A 17794-nucleotide genomic window follows, 5' to 3' on the forward strand; every position below is an offset into this window, starting at 1 on the left:
TTGTTTTAAGCAGGCATTCAGGGACATGCTAATCCAGGGCTCTTGGTGCTTAGCCGTTTTCGACGTGGTGTGTCGACATTCGCCGGTGGGGCGGGGCGGGCCGAAGCCTCATCTTCCGACGTTCGGCAGGGGGTTTGGACACGACGTCTGGTTTGTCTTTCGACTTATGGGGCCTGTCGTGAGGCGATCGGGACCTCGAGTGCTCAGAGGACAGGGATTCGGTGGACCTCCCCCCCTTGACGCTGTGGGTGGGCGTTTGATCGACGATGGCATGGAGTCCTTGCCCTTGGCTATGTGCTTAGTGCTGGAAGTAGTGCGAGTGCTTCTGCCGCCGGGTGTCCCCATAAAAGAGCTGGCGGGCTGTCTCTTGGGGTCAGGGGCTTGCACTGGGAATCTAACGGTTCCCCTTCGCTGTCTGTAGACTGCGACGGTGCAATCACTGGAGGCTCCCTCCACGTCCATGGTGGCCTCGGCCTGCATGGCGTGATGGGCCCAGCGCTTTGTTTTTCGGTCCCGAAGTGTCTTTGGCTTGAAGAGCTTGCAGGCTCGACAATGCCCCTTGTCGTGATCCTGTGCTTGACACAGATTGCACACCCGGTGCTTGTCTACCCAGAGGAATTTTTTATTACAACTGGGGTATAACTTAAATGGAGTGTTTTCCATATTAAAGCAAAATGTCAGCCAGGTGAGAAAAGAGTGAGTAAAGGGGAAAATGCATTCTCCAATGTCAACCCCCCCACTCTATCTACTGTTAGGGCTGAGGCCTGGTTCTGCCTTCCAAGGCCGAAACGGTCAGTCGAGTCTGTGACTTTCCACTGCTGCTACTGAGATCAGGAGAAGCCATGCAGAGTGGTGACAATGCTTTTCAGAGGGCATGGATTCAGTGTAAGAACACGAAGATTCATTCCTAAATATGGAGTGCTTATTTTTGTTCCTTCTCTTTTTATTATTTTCTTTCTCCCAGACTACAGAGGGATGTACTATACCAAAGGGTTCCATGAAGGACTTGGAGGGTGAGTTGCACTCAGGAGAGGCACAACTGTTAGTCTCTTTGTTCATGTGCAAAGGCACATTTCTCCCACATTCTAGCACAGTCTTAATGCATGGACTGACAGGAACCAGAATTCTGAGTGTGTTGGCCCATGCCAACACCAAAAAGGGTCTGGGGTAGATATCTGCCTCCCACAATCTGTGCAATGTTTGAAGAATATTGGTAATGGTAAGAGTTCTCAACACCTGCACCCAAGACAAGTACACAACTTGACATGAGACAAACGGTAGCCACCCTCAAGTATAGTGGGATAGTTCAGTCTCTAAGCCCTCAAACAATATGTAGAAGCAAAAGAAGTGCAGATGATCACTGCCACAGAGCGCAGGCAGGCCACTGGGGACATGCCAAGGCTGCACAGATCCTTGATGCAGAGAAAAATGCTTTATAGTCAGATCCTACTTAACAGATTTGGGGCTTGCGGAAAATCATCATGCCAAAAAGAGAAGAAAAAGCATGGGCAGTCACCATGTTGGAAAGAGGACCAGGAGTACAAAGAGTCTTGTTGAAAAGAAAAACGGAAGCAATGAAGCTGCTGAGATTGGGGCCCCGACTAAGATGGCCACTGTGGGGGTTTTGAAGCTTTGCGAGGGCAGGCAACACATTAATTCCAATTGCACAGATTGTGGGAGGCTCCACCAATGACAGTTCATGTTAAACGTACTTAACCTAGTAGACGTGTATGCAAGGCCATAACAAGTCAGCAAGAAAGCCTGTCGCCTGGAGCAGACGGAGAGTCCAGGATGGTTAGAACACGAGCAGGGGAACCCGCTGGAGCCGAGTTGATCTTTGCAAGCTGCGCCAGCTGGCATTCCTAAAGCACTCATACGGTAATAAGGCCTAAGATTTGAGTGGCATTAAAAAGCAGCAAGATGTGAGGGAGCCGAGAGATCCGAACCCATGAGACTACAACAGAGTATGCTGGGCACTGTATCCCTGAGACAACCTAGCTAGGCACTATACCCCTGGAAGTGAGTTGGGTATTAGATTCCTGCAAGGATTACAAATACTGAGGTATATTCACTATCTACCCTAGCCTGTGGTTTGGTGACCAGTCATGATGCATGCTGGGTGCTACTATGGGGACTGTATACATGTCAAGAAGCGTTCTAGGCACTATATCCCTGAAAATGCTTTTGTGGGTTATCAAAAAGAGAGCAGAGAGCTATAGCCTTGTAACATGAAAAGGTAAGTAGACAGAGTTCCAGGGAGAGACTGCGATACCCGATAGACAATAAAATGGAGTCACTATGATCCAGCCTGTCCTTGCACCTTTTGCCCAGATTTTCAGAGATAAGAACATATTTTTTCAGTCATAAAACAGGCCCAGTATGCACATACACACATTAGATTGCTCTGCCATAGTAGGCACATTTCAGCCAAGTTCACTTTTATTTCTAATCCAAAATACAGATAAAGAGAAGGGCATATCCACAAGGTATTATGGATAAAAGCCCAACACAGGAAAACATTAAAACCAATGGAAATGTCAATGCAATCTTTTTGTAAACAACAATTCAACTAGATATGTGGCTCATGCACCTGCAGTTAAAGGAAATATACAAACCTGGTGAGGGTTCCAATCACTGTCAAAGATGACAACTGTGTCAGCTGCCTGGAGGTTCAAACCCAGCCCTCCTGCTCTTGTGCTTAATAAGAAGATGAAGTATTGTGAACCGGGCTCATTAAACAACTTCAGTAGTTGGGCCCGATCTTCTGACTTGGTCGTACCTATATAAGGATGAAGAAAAAGAAAAGCCTGAAAGGGCAGGCCATTGGGCTCACAAAAATCACTTGCTTTTTGGCCATTTTAAGGAGGAACTAAACAGTAAAATGCCCCAATGATTCAAAAGCATTTACATGGAGCCCGTTTCCAACCCTAAAAGATAATTTCCATTCATTAACAATAGCATTTTGTAGTATGGTACACATTTCTCTCATTTAACATCCTGCGTTTGCCTCAAACTAGGAGGTACAATCTTGCCCATTCTGTTTAAACCAAACAAGCAATCTTGCAAGGATTTTGCACTTTATAGGCAAATGCATATAAGAAAATAAAATGCAATTGTGCAGTATTCAGCTGTTTTATAAACATATGAACGAGTTACTTACCTTTCATGATGTTCTGATTATTACATGATACTTCCAACAGATTCCTCATCTCTTGAAATGACAGCCAGGAACCTTGGCTAAGATAGCTTTCAAGGTAACAGCTCAAACCCACTCTTCCTCTAGCGCTCATCCTTTATTATCCCTTTCCCAAGCACTAAACATAATTTACTTGCTTTCCTGATTTTTGTTTGATTCTACTGCACCTAGAAGGTGGTGCCTGGGTCAAGGTGGAACAATAGCAGATCCTAGTTTGCCAGAACCCTGGAGCATATTACGGACGTTGCTGCCTGCGTGATGGACGGCTGTTTTGCTGGGCCATTGAGGCTGTCACCAGACCAGCTGCAATAAGTGGCAGAAGCAGTCCCCCAGCTAAGTCAGGTGGCAAGCAGAGCAAATCCTCCATCTCTAGTGATGGTACCACCTTTCTGCCACTGGTCTTGCGGACAAGGAGCCTGCCGCCTTCACCCCAGAAGCCAACATCTCGCCCGCAGGAAGGCGCGGGGGGCTGGGAGGTGCGCTGACTCTCATAGCTCTGCAGGGCCCTCCTTGATGAACACACAGAAAAAGTAGATTGTCTGCAACACGGGGCCATCTACAAATGGCTACATACAGATGTACACAAAGGCCCCATTACTCTGTCCTTGGCCATCTCTTATTTTCATGATATACTATCCCTCTTAGCTTCTCATCTCTTTGTTTAATCTCTCCTGTCATTTCTTTGCCAATGACTTGCAAATTTTCTTCTCTTTTTCTGAGTTTTCTAATGTTTCTGCTTGTCCCTCTTCCGTCCAGTCGTGGATGGACTCTCACTTTCTTCATCTCAATCCATCAAAATCGGAGGTACTTTTTTCCTTCCATCTTCCCCATCACCTTTTCCTCCTCCCCCTTCTCAGCTCCCCTTTTCCTCTTCTGCTTGGAACTTAGGGGTTCTCTTTGAATCGTCTCTTTCGTACTCTCCTCATATCTCTCTTACTGCTCGTAACTGTTGCTTTCTCCTCTTTAATCTTTGTCATATTCTTCCTTTTCTTTCATGCTAACAAACTTCTAAACTTTGTTCTAATCTTTTCGTGTATTGATTACTGTTCTCTCTTGATTGGTCCGCTTGATACTTGTCTTGCCCCCCTCCATTCTATCCATAATTCCATAATCCATTTACTTTTTGGACTCCCCCCCACCCCCCGATCCTCTGACATTTGCTCTTTCTACAGCTGCTATTCTTTCCTTCGAGTCCTGTCTTTTGTTTCATTTTCTTTCAATTGTTTTCAAATGTCTACATATTGTCGATCCCCCTTACTTTGCTTCTCATTTCTTTTTATTCACTGGCCTGTACCCTCCATTCCCAGTCCACTTATCGTCTAGTAGTTCCCAAACTTCCTTGTGCATCTTCTCGTTTTTCCTCTTTTTCTCTTCTTCCTCCATTCCACTGGGATTCTCTCCCTCTTTCAATTCATTCTTACCCTACCTACTGTCTTTTTCGTACTCGCTTAACATCTCATCTTTTATCTCTGTCCTTTGCCTTGTGATCAATTGTTATTCGCCTCTCATACACTCATTGATTGAGTGTACAATTTTTTGTTCTTTTTTAATTGTAATGGTGCTTTGGCAAAGGCGCAGTATACATTCAAATAAATACAAATATACTGCCCCTGCACAGTTTGCTATTGTTATTTTAATTCCAATCTTTAGATAACTACAGACGCTGACATAAATTGCATTTGCAGATGTGTGGTCGGTGAGCAGACAGAAAGGCAACAGCAAAAAGCTGCAACACCACCAGCAAACAAAGCTTTGCTGCCATGGTTAGGTTCCTACTTTGCTATATGGCTGCTTCTGGGAGCGGTAGTGAAGTTTCTCCGGATCCTGCAGCAATCTCTTCAGATGATCCCTCTAACAAGCAGCGCAAATAGCTCATTATTAATGGCAATAACCAGTTATCAAATGAAATTGAAACCCAGGGACAAAGCGTGGCACTTCTACAGCAAGATATGGACAAGTTAAGGAGAGGACTGCAAAAGTTAGAGACAGGGTGTCAATGGTTAAAGCCGCGCTTAGTGCTACTATTCGTAATGTCAATGCGCTTAAGGGTGACTTAACGTTTCCATTTATTTTTTTAAATAAAACTTTTTATTGTTTTACAAACAAGTAACTCATCAAAAAAATCAGGTGAAACACTCACTACAAACAGACGTGGGGAAGTGCACAAGGAGTGACATATTTAGATACAATCGAACCGAGAGGGTGTAAACTAGAAAACAAAGAAAAGCAACATTTCTCAACCCTTTCCGCTCATTTACCCCACAGTTTCTGAAATTTGGAGGAGCAACCTCTCGTAGTATAGACCCTTTTTCTCCAGGGCCACGGACATGTTCACTTCAGCAGTCCATTGGATGACCCGGGGGGCTTTCCAACGCACCCCACATAGATGCAATGATTTATTTTATGAGTCCAATAGTTACAAAAACTGTTTAGATTTAGTGAATGTAGACCCTCCTCATATCCCCAGCAAAACAAACCTTGGATCCCACAGCACAGTTGATATCCAAAACCCCTGTTAGCTTATCCAAACACCTTCCCCAAAAGATCTGAAGAGTGCACTCCCCACAGCGAATGTGAAGAAATTACCTCCTGGCTTTCTGCATCTTAAGATATCGTCCTTGTCTGTCCTACCACACTCATGCAGCGCAGTTCCGGAGTATTACACCCGGGGAAGTATGATGTACCCTATGAGATGTAATCTGGTCGAGATCCCAATTTCTTGTGAAAACACTAGCGCTTCCACAGATTCTAGCATACCACCTTTCTTTAAGACGATTCAAGTCCTTAATCACAAAAGCCGTGATAACCTGGCACAGGGTGAAAGTGACTTTAGTGTCAATGCGTTCTTGGGAGAGTATAAGCTTCGAGTGGAGAACATTGTGGCATCTCATCCAGGGACTGAAACTGGCAACCCATAGCATGAGCGAATTGTATACAATGGTAACGCTCTGCATCAGGAAGTCCAATTGTGTTTTTTTTAAGGTGTCAAAGGGAAGGCGGCGTCCCTCCTTCATCACATAGTATCCAACTGCGTTGCCAGAGCTTAAAAGACGTAGATATGTTTCAGTGGAAGATGGGACATGTGCATCTTCTTGACCTGGCTGAGGGTACCAAAAGTGATAGTATGGCAACATTTCTTGAAAGTTTCATCCCAACCCTTTTACCCGAGTTTAGTGACATACAAATTTGGTGATCGGCAGAGTAAATTGTACACCTTTCAGGAAGCCCATCCCTTGGGTACCAAAAAGGGTGAGCATCATGAAGTTCTTGCACTATCAAAATGTGTCTCCCCGCTGCAGTTAAGCAACATTATGACAGTGTGTATAAGACAGTCCATATATCATTAAATCCCCATTTTTGTGTTGCTGCAACAAAGCAAAGACAAATATTTAATGGAGCAAGGAAGCTACTTTGTGAATGGAATCTGAAATATTGTTACCTCAGCACGTTGGAGGCGATGGAAGGAAATACATTTCCATTGATCCAGAATTGGTCATACATTATGCTGAATCCTTGCCTAAATTATAATTTTATATTAATTAGGAAGTGGTGATGCATTGGGGATACCTCCCTGTCACAATTTTCTACTTACACCATACTTCGCTTTATCATTTCTTAGGGACTGATGTGAACTTTTCACAGGTTTTTCAAAACTGTTGCACTTTTACTGTTGTTACCTAGACAGCGCGGTCACAAATTTCCTATGATGGGTAATTATTAGGAAATGTACACAATTCATGTTTTCTGAAAGCTTAACTTATTGGTGGGTGGATTGGTATCTTTCTCTTCTATCGACAAGGTGGTTTCTCCAAAATCTACATACCTTATTTTTCTCAGTTTTTGCACATAACAGAGATGGTTTGCTTAATGGCTCTTCCGAGCGGCTGGCTCATCAATGTTGTTTCTCAGGTTGGGCTTGGGAAACACAGGAGGGGTGTACTACTTTGTGGGCTGTTTAGGTGACTGCCGTAGGGTTAGATACACATTAATGGCTCTTGGAGGAGTCTATATTTGATGGATACATTTTGATAAGAGATGTTGCATTTTGTTGTGGAATCAACAAGTCATAAATAGGGTGTTGAAGAGACACAGGGAAGACTCATTTAGTAGGCGCAGCATTGGTGTGGTCATCTTACAAGGGATGCACCTGGTCGGTGCAGAGCATGTTAAATTATAAACCAGAGGGAGAGGTCTTCCTTTTCCCTCTATGGTGAGAGGTGTAACTTGGATTGCACCTGGTAGACAGTTCAGACATGGACAAGCAGTACCTTCACAATACTGGTAGACGCAGTGCTTAGGGAAATGATTTTGGGTGTGAAGGCATTCTTATTAAACATATATGCGCTGAATGTGCACATATGCACTCTCTACTGCTCTTAGACCAGGCTGATTCTTTTATCATAGAGGGTTGAAAGTTTAATTGTATCCTCAACACAACATTTGAGAGATCCAGAAGTAGGGGCCGCCCGCTGGGTACTGCTGTTCATAAACCATAGGTTCACAAATCATTCTTGGCAATAGACATGATTTTTTTGTTTGTATTCCATACATAAAAAGTTACCCACCATAGTGACTGAAGAACTCCTAGTCCATAGTCCCCTTTCCACTATACTGCATGGGCGTCCCTGAGTAGGGACCATTTTGCCCACAAAAATGCACAATTCCCTTTTAAATTTTGAGGGTGCAGAGACGCAGCTGCAAGGGTAACCACGCCTGCTAGCCCCACCCTCCAGCACCTCACCTTAGTGCCGTTTGTAGCATCAAACATAGGACGTCTGTCTGGCTTACAACACTTTCATTAATGGGATGGATGGTGGGATTTATGGAGGAATGGGGACTAGGAGTATTTCAGTCACTATGGTGATTAACTATTTTATTACTCCTACATCCCTTCCCCTTTCCTCCATACTGTATTGGTGATTTCAATGCACCAACCATAAGAGGAGGAATAATTACTGTGCCTTATTAGCAAACAAGTTATTTAAAACTGCCTGCCCGAATGCAGGGTCTGATACAGCACTGATGTCTAAACAGTAATGCTTACAGAAAGCCAAGGTGGTGGTTTCGAGAGACAGCCTGGTCAAGGCCGGTGGTACATCCTTAGCCTGAGCCATGGTATCTGCGCACTGAATGGAAAGATTGATACATATGGGCTTGATATTGCACGGTTTGCTTATTTCCCACAGGGTATTTGGTTCCTTGAAACTAATTTGCTACATGGAGGGCTGGCAAGCAATAAAATAAGCTAGGCATACCATATGGGCTGGGAATTACATGCATACAATTGCATTTGATATGGCACTTCTCCCCTTATATAGAGTGTAAAGGCATCATGAAGTAATACACAAACAACAGATTTAAATTTGTATGCAAAAGTTTTAACTTAAAAGTGAAGATGGAGTAAGGCCTAACTTGCCCTATGCTAAGGTGAGATTTCCCTACCTAAAGAAAACGAAGGATAGTCTGTGTCAGAAAGTACAAAAAGTATGTGTGTCCAAAACCCATACTTGCCCTCACAAATAACCGTTTATAATGTGTAGGGATGTCAGCAGCAAAATTAATAGTGATCAAAATAGAGTATTGAGCTTCTTCCAGCTTTTGGCTTGTATTCCATGCCCCTTCCCCAAATTCAACAGTTTGCAAAGTATCGAGTCCTCTTTCCCAAGAGTTCAAATCTTCCAGCTTCTAAAAACAATTCCAGTTCAAATCTTCCACCTTTTCCAAAATAACAGTTCTTTGGGACCCTTCCCAAATCATTTGTCATCAATACTTTTCAGTGGTGCACATAGTTCGAACTGTTTCCTCAGTTCAAAATCACTCGAGCAACTTTTGCAAAACATAAGCTTCTTTATCTTTACTTTCCTTGGCTCTTTCCAAGAAGGGGGCACTCAGTCTAGGTGCAGTTGTCGGACCACACGGTCGACTCATTACAGGTTACTGAAATGATTACCTATTCATTTTGTTACACTTTCTGTACTCCTCTGGCTCTTGCAAACACAGGTTTCTTCTTAACCTGAAACGCTTGACTGTGGCTTGTTGGCCACCATACACTTTGTTATACATAGTTTCTCATTCCATACCCTTCTTGGTATTCTTTTGGCTTTGCCACACTTGTGTCACACAATTCATTCTGTGGTTTCTGCTATGTGTACCACCTTGCTTCTACTTCATTCAGAAATGGTCATGACTTGCTTTTGTACTGCGCAGTATTAAAAAATGCTCACAATGTCTTTCAGTTCATTCAATATTCAAAATGAATGTTTCAGCTTTCAAAAGTGTTCATAAGAATCTTCAACTTGTTTTGGCCTTCCAAAGTGCTTATAATAATTTTCTGTTTGTTCAGCATTCAAACATGTTTGTTTCCAGTCCCTGGAGCACACCGGTACGAGTGTTTCCCCGTTTTCACTCACCAGTTGCATACGCCAGCTCCCTCAGGTTTCTATGCTCTGCTTTCCAGGTTCTATTCCTTCCACTCCTCTCGTGGTAGCCACAGCAAGCCGTGTTCGCTCTTCTTGAGTCCTACGGCAAATTCTTTTTTTTTTTTTCTTTTTCTCTCTCTCTCTCTCTCCCCTCCCCTCCCTTCCCCCCTCCCCCCCCCACTTCACCCCCCCCTCCCCCCAGGTAAAGCCAATTAGCTGGACATGCCATACTGTGCGAACTGTGCCAGATGGGTATTTGGGGAGGTTAGACTAAAAGGAAGTATGCATAACACTGTGGGGTCTCCTCCTCGTCCCAGTATTAAAGTGAGGTATTTGGGGGTAAGGAAGGTAGAAAGACTGACAGCCTACAAAAGGCTTGAGGGAGAGCGGGTTAATTTTGAAAAGGGAAAAGGGGTATAATGTCTCAACCAAGGACATCCTCTCCCCACTCCCCAGGTTCCCTCCACTCAGGTGATCCTCCTTACATATTCACCCCGAGGGTCTAGATCCAAAAGCAATGACTTTCCCTGGCAACCTGAGAGGAGGATCCAGGGGGAAAAGAAGTGAGGACACTCTCAGGTTTCTCAAAAGAGACTTTGCTGATTGTATTTATTTTGTGATCTACTTTTATTAAGTACCCTAGGCTACTCCCTGCTAATGATCTTTTGATGTACTTTTATTATGATGAATTAAGATTAATTGCATAACTGCAAATAGCTTGTATGCAAATGATGGTTTTATGGCCTATGCTGAATAAAACTTTGTTGAACTGAAAAAGCCAAAGGGGGCGTACAAGTGGCAGCCTTACTAATTATGTCCTACAGCGATTGTCTCTGGAATGCTGCTGCTGTGGACTTAGACCTGATTCCATGAGCATGCATCCCTGTAGGGAGGGTGTTTTCAGCTGCAACTTGTACGCCGCTGTAATAGCTGCTACCATCCATCTGGCTATTGAGACTTGAATGCCCGAGTCCCCGAAGATAACGAAAAGGTAATGAAAATAGCTTCTGATTTTCTGATGGCCTCAGTTCTGCAAAGGTCGAATTCTAGCACCCTGCGAACATCAAGGCTATGTAGAACTTTGTCTGCCTCTGGCTTGGTGTCTCGAAAGGGCGAGTCCAGAGGACAACCATGTCTCTGTGGAAGACTACATGGTTTGGATGACGCTAGAGCCTGAATTTCAATACCCATGTGCGCTGATGTTAATCCCACTAATAGAGCCGTCCTCCACGTAACCCATTTGATGTCTGGGGAAGCCATTGGTTCAAATGATTTACAGGCCAATCCTGCTAGTACAACATGGACATTTAACTACAGGGTTAGATATAGAGAACACCATCTGATCTGAATTTCAGCAGGCTCCAATTTCTGCCAAATGGGTACGGCACATGTCCACTTGCACCCCGGACTGGGCTAGGTGGGCCGAAAAAGACAGCACATCATCCAAGGAGCAAGCAAAGGGTTGTCCGGTGCCCAGAAACAAAAACACGACCACTTACACTTGTATTGAGCTCTGGTTAACTACTTCCTGCTCTCGGAATGATCTGTGGATGTTCTAACAGCCTGAGGTGCTCCAGTGTCAGTTCTTCATGCTGTTGTGGCCAATTTGTTTGTCGCTGGGTAGATAACTGCCCCCCTCCCCCCCCATCTACTTTGCTGAGTCAGCAGGAGCTCTAGGTTTGTCTCCAACTGTGTCGGGTTTTGTGTGCTAGGTTTAATAGATCTGAAAACTGGGGTTCAGGGGGCACTTGTCGCCCTCATTGGAGCACACCCCTTCTGGGGTTCAATGGGCTCTTCTGTCATGCGCCCCTTCTATGTGAGGGTATGGGACCGATGGCGACGCAGCCGCCATAGAATTGCTCCATTACATTAGACCGCAACGCTTTCAGCGGTCTAGTGTTTCTTTCCATCATTGCCGCCGCCGGCTTTTTCAGTTGTTTCCAGCCGGCGGCGAGCGCATTGCAAATGTGTTTCTTTCCACTTTGTTGCCTGCGCTCCATTGGATGTTTTCCCTTGGCTCTGCTGAGCCCCCCTTTCCTTCGGCTCTCAGCCCTACTCCTCAGGTACTGCCTCTCTTTCTCCTTTCCTCTCTGGCTCCCCTTTTCTCCTCGTCTCCCCCCTCTTTTTGGCGCTCTTCTTGCTGCGCCGGCTTCAGCCTTGCCCGTAGCTCTCTGGGCTCCTTTTCTTCTCTCTTTAGTTTTCACGAGGAATTGCATTCTACATCCTTCGCTACACCCTTTTCTCTGCGCTTAAGGTGGAGCGAAGTTCGATTCCACTTACCTGCACTCCTGGAGTTATCGCATCGATCTCTGAAGACATTTTTTTTTTTTTTGCCCGAGCAGCTTTTTCCCCTTTCTGGCGGCTGCGGATCCGGGGCCTCTGGTTTCCGGATTTATTCCGGTAACCATTGTGGCGTCGTACCGCGGCCGACCATAACTGCATAAAAAGAAATCAACAGTGAGAGAAAGGAAGAAGACGAAGACACCCGCGACCAAATCCTCAGGTGAGGAAGTTTGTGGGAAGTCAGAATCGGAGATAGAGGTTGACCTACATGACATCATCTTCCCCTCGCTGGAAGACACCCCTTTTCTGGCCTCAAGGAATTCCACCCCCCCCTCACTGAAGCATAATAATCTTCTGAAGTTAGAAAGGGTTATACTACCCCTCATTGCAGCATATCCCTTTTCTGGGCTTCGAGGCACTCTTCTTCCTGCTCACTGGAGCACAACCCCCTTCTGGGGCACAATTGGCTCTTCTCTCCCTCACTGGAGAACACACCTCTTAAGGGCTCAAGGGGTTTCCCTTCCCTCTCACTGGAGCACGCCCCTCTTCCGGGGTTCAAGGAGATCCGCACCCCCCCTCTTCTACGGTTCAAGGTGCTCACCTCTCACTTACTGAAGCACAACCCTTTTCTGGGTTCAAGGGGTTTCCTTTCTTTGGTGCTCCCCAGCTTTCTGAAACACCTGTCATTAGCTCCCAGCCCAGAGAAACTATCTGTAAATGTTAGCCTCGGGTATAAAGCACTCAACAACCGGAGGCAAATGTTCAAAATTATTGGATAGTTGGCTTCTTATTGCAAGCCAGGGGATCTAAATCTTTAATAAGCTTGGCACCATTTTGGATGTCTTCAGTTTATTTCCTTCTGGCTGTCCCCCTGCACAAAGGTTCGTTTTGGGGGTTTCTGGTGTTGAGTGGTCTTCACAAGGGACAGGAAACTAGTAACTTCACACATGTGTAAAATAGTTTTTCCTTTGGGGAAGGAAGTATTTCCCTCCTTAAATTCTGCAACTGCAGGGAAGGGAGGATAACGTTCTCCTTCACAAGCACTGCTGCTGGGAGGGGCGGTTGGGATAATATTTTTCGAGTGTCTGCACCTGTTGACTAAGGGGTCTCTTTGAATGTGCTTGTGTTTCCCCATACCATACCTTTTTCTGAATCCGTGAAAGAAAATCCAGAATCCGCACTGGGATTTGGATTTCTTAACCTGATGCATCTTGGGAGATACAGTCCCGAATACCTTGTTTCACTGGGACCTAGCAGTTCCTAACTAGTTGCTTTATTATGAGGTTTGAAAATGGCTAAGGGCTGGTCTTGGGCAGACAATGGGCTGGCAATATGGATCAGCACAGCCCTGGCTCTTCATATAGAATCCATAGTAACAGGGTCTCCAGATGTCCAGTACTTGGTGCTGAATGGTAATAGTGCCCTAACAGTTTCCATATGCAATCTGAACAACAGAAATGTCGAGACCAGACCATGGAGAATTTTGGTAAAAAGGGGAATTCCACCTGTCCTTTTATAGATAATCATACATCTATATTCTGGGGACACTGCCTATGTCAGATGGGGAATGGATGGGGAATTAACCAACCCCTTTGAAGTATCAAGAGGGGTAAGGCAGGGATGCATGCTAGCCCCTCTCCTCTTCCTGCTGTACATCGACGCAGTGCTAAGACATGTTAGATGGAAATGCCTGAACCCCCCCTAAATTGGGTTTGGAGATCTACCCATTGTTGCTTTTTGGGTTCACAGGTATATGTTCGCAGTTATATTAGCAACATCACCAAAAGGCCTCAGGACCACCCTTAGAGGCCTTTGTGAAAACATTTTCTGAGCCTCGAAATAAATATGGCCAAAAGCAAAGTGTTGGTTTTTCACCCGGAATGCAGTACATTTTCTAAACCGGTGGTACACATTAAGAATTCCCCCCCCTCGAACAAGTCCAGGAATATGATTGCTTAGGCATAAGGTTTAACGACCAGTGGAACTAGCCTCTGCAAGTGGGTAAATCTAATCTTGTTTGCATATCGAAAAAATTGAGGGGGGGGGGGTGGGAGGGAAGGTTGTAAGATTCTTTTATTTACATGGCCGCGGTCCGATTTTACCTGCAATTAGAATGTTCTTTAATCAGGCAAAATATGCAGCTATGCACGGGGCTGAAATGTGGGGTACCGCGGACTGTAACAACTTAGGGCAAGCTGAGAGAGCCATTTTAAAGAAACCTTTGGGACTCCCAGAATCGTCACCTGGCCTCACACTATACATGGAATTGGAATGGAGACCCAGGGGCGCCTCCAAGGGTTGGCCAAGGGGGGCCACTGCCACCCTTATAAAAGCACAGGCCCCCCCACCGGCCCATTCATTTATGTATGATTGTTTTGGTGTGCTACCCCAAGACTTCAAGTGTGGCCACCCCTATGAAAAATGTCTGGGGGCGCCACTGTTGAGACCCCATACAGAGAGAGGCCAATTTCAGACCAGCTTTCTTTTGGCTGAGGCTCTGGTCTACACCGGAGCTGAAAATATACCAATAAGCCATACTCAACATCTTAGAGGCTGAAGGAGGGAGATCTCTGCCATGGTTCCAGCTCATCAAAAGTCTATTGGGGAAATTGGAGTTGTTGGACCTATGGCAGAATCCATAGGGAACCAACCTAGCACGTATCAAGGCGAAGCAAATCACCCGGTCGCTTATGGAGGCCGAACTAACGAATGAATGCAGGCATCTCTCAGGGGCTCCCCCCGCATTTACTTTTTTCTGTTGTGGTCATCAGGCCATTAGACGTAGGCTTTTAATTCCGTTACTGACTAGAAATGGCATCCTCAACGTAAAGGCAGCACTCCACTTTAAGAAATGTGATGAAATCAAAGTGGTGTACTGTGTGGCAATCTATTAATCTCCAGCCTGGAGTGTAAGGGCTAACAAGTTAAAAGGAGTGAAGCACAGAGCCATGACTACTGAATTGACAAACAGGATTGAACAAAGTGGGGCTTTTTAAGGATGTATCTGGCAGTGGGAGTACTATTATGTATTGAATGGATTTTACCTATAACATTTTAATGTATTAGTGAATTAATTTAAAGATAGTTGTATTTTTTGTCACTTTTGGTAATTTGTCCGTATTTGCGCATGTAACTGTGGCTAGATGACATTGTGTTGAATAAAAGCCCTTTGAACGCAATGTTGGCACCGGGACTTTCACTTACGTAAGTGCAGCTGTTTCTCCTTCGTATATTTCCAAGTCTTGAACAAAAGCTTTTTCCATCAACTGCCTTGAGCAGGGAAAGAATCTGGTTGGTAAAGTAGTGAAAATTGTATTGATACTTGGAAACATTGAGTCCATTCCCAAAATGACAAATAATGGGGTGCAAGGCTTTCTACAATATTGTCTATAAACAAGTACTAGGAGGATCTTGGGTTTGGGTTGCTCCTTCTCATAGGTAAATTGAGCCAGTGGTTACTAAAGAGGGGCAAGGACAGAGAACTAAGGAGGGACTTGAGAATCCCTCATTTACCTCGTCCAAGTAGCACCTGATGTAGCAGGTGGGTACCGCTTGTCCCCAGAGCTTGTCTAAGGTCCTCAGAAGGAGTTTCTAATGTGACTTTGCTACATAGTACTGCCCAATCCCACAAGGCACGGGATGTGGGCTCCTAAAAGTAAAACAAAATATAGCAGAGGACTGCCAGAGGTTTAAAACCAGTCCTGTGGCTAATCTCTTAAGCGCTTCCCCATAATGGAGCACTCATTTATTATCTTTTGTAAATGTATCACAGTTACAGTAAAAATAACACATAAAAAAATTATTGAAAAATTGTCTAGCACAGGCGAATCCTTTTGTATTTTGCTTACAAGGCTAATGTATATGTCTTCAAAGTCCCTCTCTTCGTTCCTTGGTCAAGATGTAAAAAATATAACTTCAACAACAATCATACTATTATTGTTTCATCTTTAGGTAAATAATTACCAGGCCGGTTTGAACCACCTCACAAGACAGCCTTTTTTTCAAAACTGAAGTGTCTAATCATCAAACACTACCAATGCTGTGGTTATTAAGTATGTTCTAGGATATACAAGCTTACGCAGAGCCTGATATGTCACTATGTGTTTGTCAGCATCTCTGTGTTTGCTATGCAGGACATTTGACAAAGCAACATGTGTGTTTTTTGTCTAGGGCCACGCCAAGGAGAAATTGTAGAAGTGCATTTAGATTGCTTTTAGACATACTGGCAAGGGGTGCGAAGGGGAAAATATGCTGTAGGCGTCTTGTTGAGACGCATGGCATTGTATCACAACAAAGGGTATATTGCGTTGCTTGCTGCCAATGTTACCTGTAATGTCAGGTGTAGCAAAATCTTAGCTTAACAGAAATAAAAGAAACTAGAGTTCTTCTTCGGAAACAAAACAAGTGCAGGATTAAATAGCATTAGGTTTTCGGTAAGGATGAACAAATTACTAACATTACTTACCTTTACAAAATTTTGTTTCTGATAATATAGTTCAACATTATATAACACGCGCACACATACATTCCAGCACCAGCTGCCTTCTGAGAATGTCATGAAACTCTGCCCGCTCCGCTAGACTCCAATGACTCCAGAAGCCTAACCCCCATTGCATAACAACACTAAGCCAATCGCTCTCACACCGCCCCGACCTCCATTAGCAACTCGTATGGTGTTACTACATCTATCCAACACGGTAAAACATAATTTTCCTCATCCCATCCCGCTCCACCTACGCCCGCTCCCATGCCTTTCTTGCCTCCACTAACCAGTCTTAGCAAAACCCCTCTTCCTGACAGCATTCCGACCACTTCTACCAGAACTATGAGCATCCATGGCCACCCCGCTTTTACTCCTGCACCCACTACTTTTTTACCCAACATTTTCTCATCACCCTCCACCAGACCTACTCAGTGTCTGCAGCCCTACAATGCTAGCCACCCAGCCCCAGATGCACACGCCCCCACAACCTTTCTCCCACTCAACTGCCCCTTGCCCAAAACAAGTCTAACTACACACACATCCTATCCTGAGCCATCAGCCACGGACCAATGAAAATCGCTCCTCACACAAAGATCCAACCACATTCACTGCAATTCCACTATTGCAACCCCTACCACCCAATCCACTCTCCAGCGCCCTTTTGCCTTCACTCATCCCAAAATGGCACCCCAACCCTAGTCCAGCTCTGCACTCTCTGCCCTGTCCCAACGCCCTGAGAAATGCAAGACTTTGATCCAGAATGCTACCCAAAAGACCCTCACAAGCTCCTACTACTTATGTTTCCTCAGAGTCGGACAGTACTAGGCGTTTCTCAGCTCTCACCAAATATCACAGCCTTCGGCAAGACTCTCAGATCCTCCCCCTCCAAACCAAACTCCAACAGAGCAAAGCACCACTAGCCAACAATCCATCCCTAAATGGAGCCCTGATTAATGCGCACTGCCTCTGTGCCCATGCCACCAATATCCATAACCTCATCGAGGAGCAGCAACTTCACTTCCTGGTAGTAATGGAAACCTGGCTCCACAGCCCTACCCTCTCCCAAGCTCTTCCGCCCAACTATTCCATCCTTAGAACGGACAGGACAGACAAACTAGGAGGCGTTGCCCTTATCAAAACCGCACTCGCCTTTAGAGAGATCCCTTGATCCCTTTACCCTCCAAGCCAGGATCCAAACTTCTCCTCTCCAAACTCCTGATCGACCCACAAACTACCATCAACATACTCGTTATCTACCGCCAACCTAATCACCAGACATGCCCTGAACTTGATATTCCCCTAGTCCTTTCACTGCTCATCAAACCAGCAACCAAATTCCTTGAACTAGGGGATTTCAACCTTGGATTCAATGACATCTCCGTCATCAAAGCCAACAACCTAATGAAATCACTC

The 17794-nt window shown here is 45.0% G+C and overlaps 1 protein-coding gene across 2 annotated transcripts in view; it reads right to left on the bottom strand.

Annotated features, from left to right (window-relative positions):
• The window catches only part of SMARCA2 (SWI/SNF related BAF chromatin remodeling complex subunit ATPase 2), a 3136185-nt gene that overhangs the window by 1319766 nt on the left and 1798625 nt on the right, over positions 1-17794 (bottom strand). For both annotated transcript variants that reach the window (XM_069625745.1, XM_069625746.1), the window contains exon 25: positions 2616-2779. In XM_069625745.1, coding sequence (XP_069481846.1) covers positions 2616-2779 — 164 coding nt within the window. The remainder of the gene's footprint in view (positions 1-2615; positions 2780-17794) is intronic.

Source organism: Ambystoma mexicanum, chromosome 6p, assembly GCF_040938575.1.
Source record: "Ambystoma mexicanum isolate Mex_15411 chromosome 6p, UKY_AmexF1_1, whole genome shotgun sequence".
In the NCBI taxonomy this organism is placed as follows: domain Eukaryota; kingdom Metazoa; phylum Chordata; class Amphibia; order Caudata; family Ambystomatidae; genus Ambystoma; species Ambystoma mexicanum.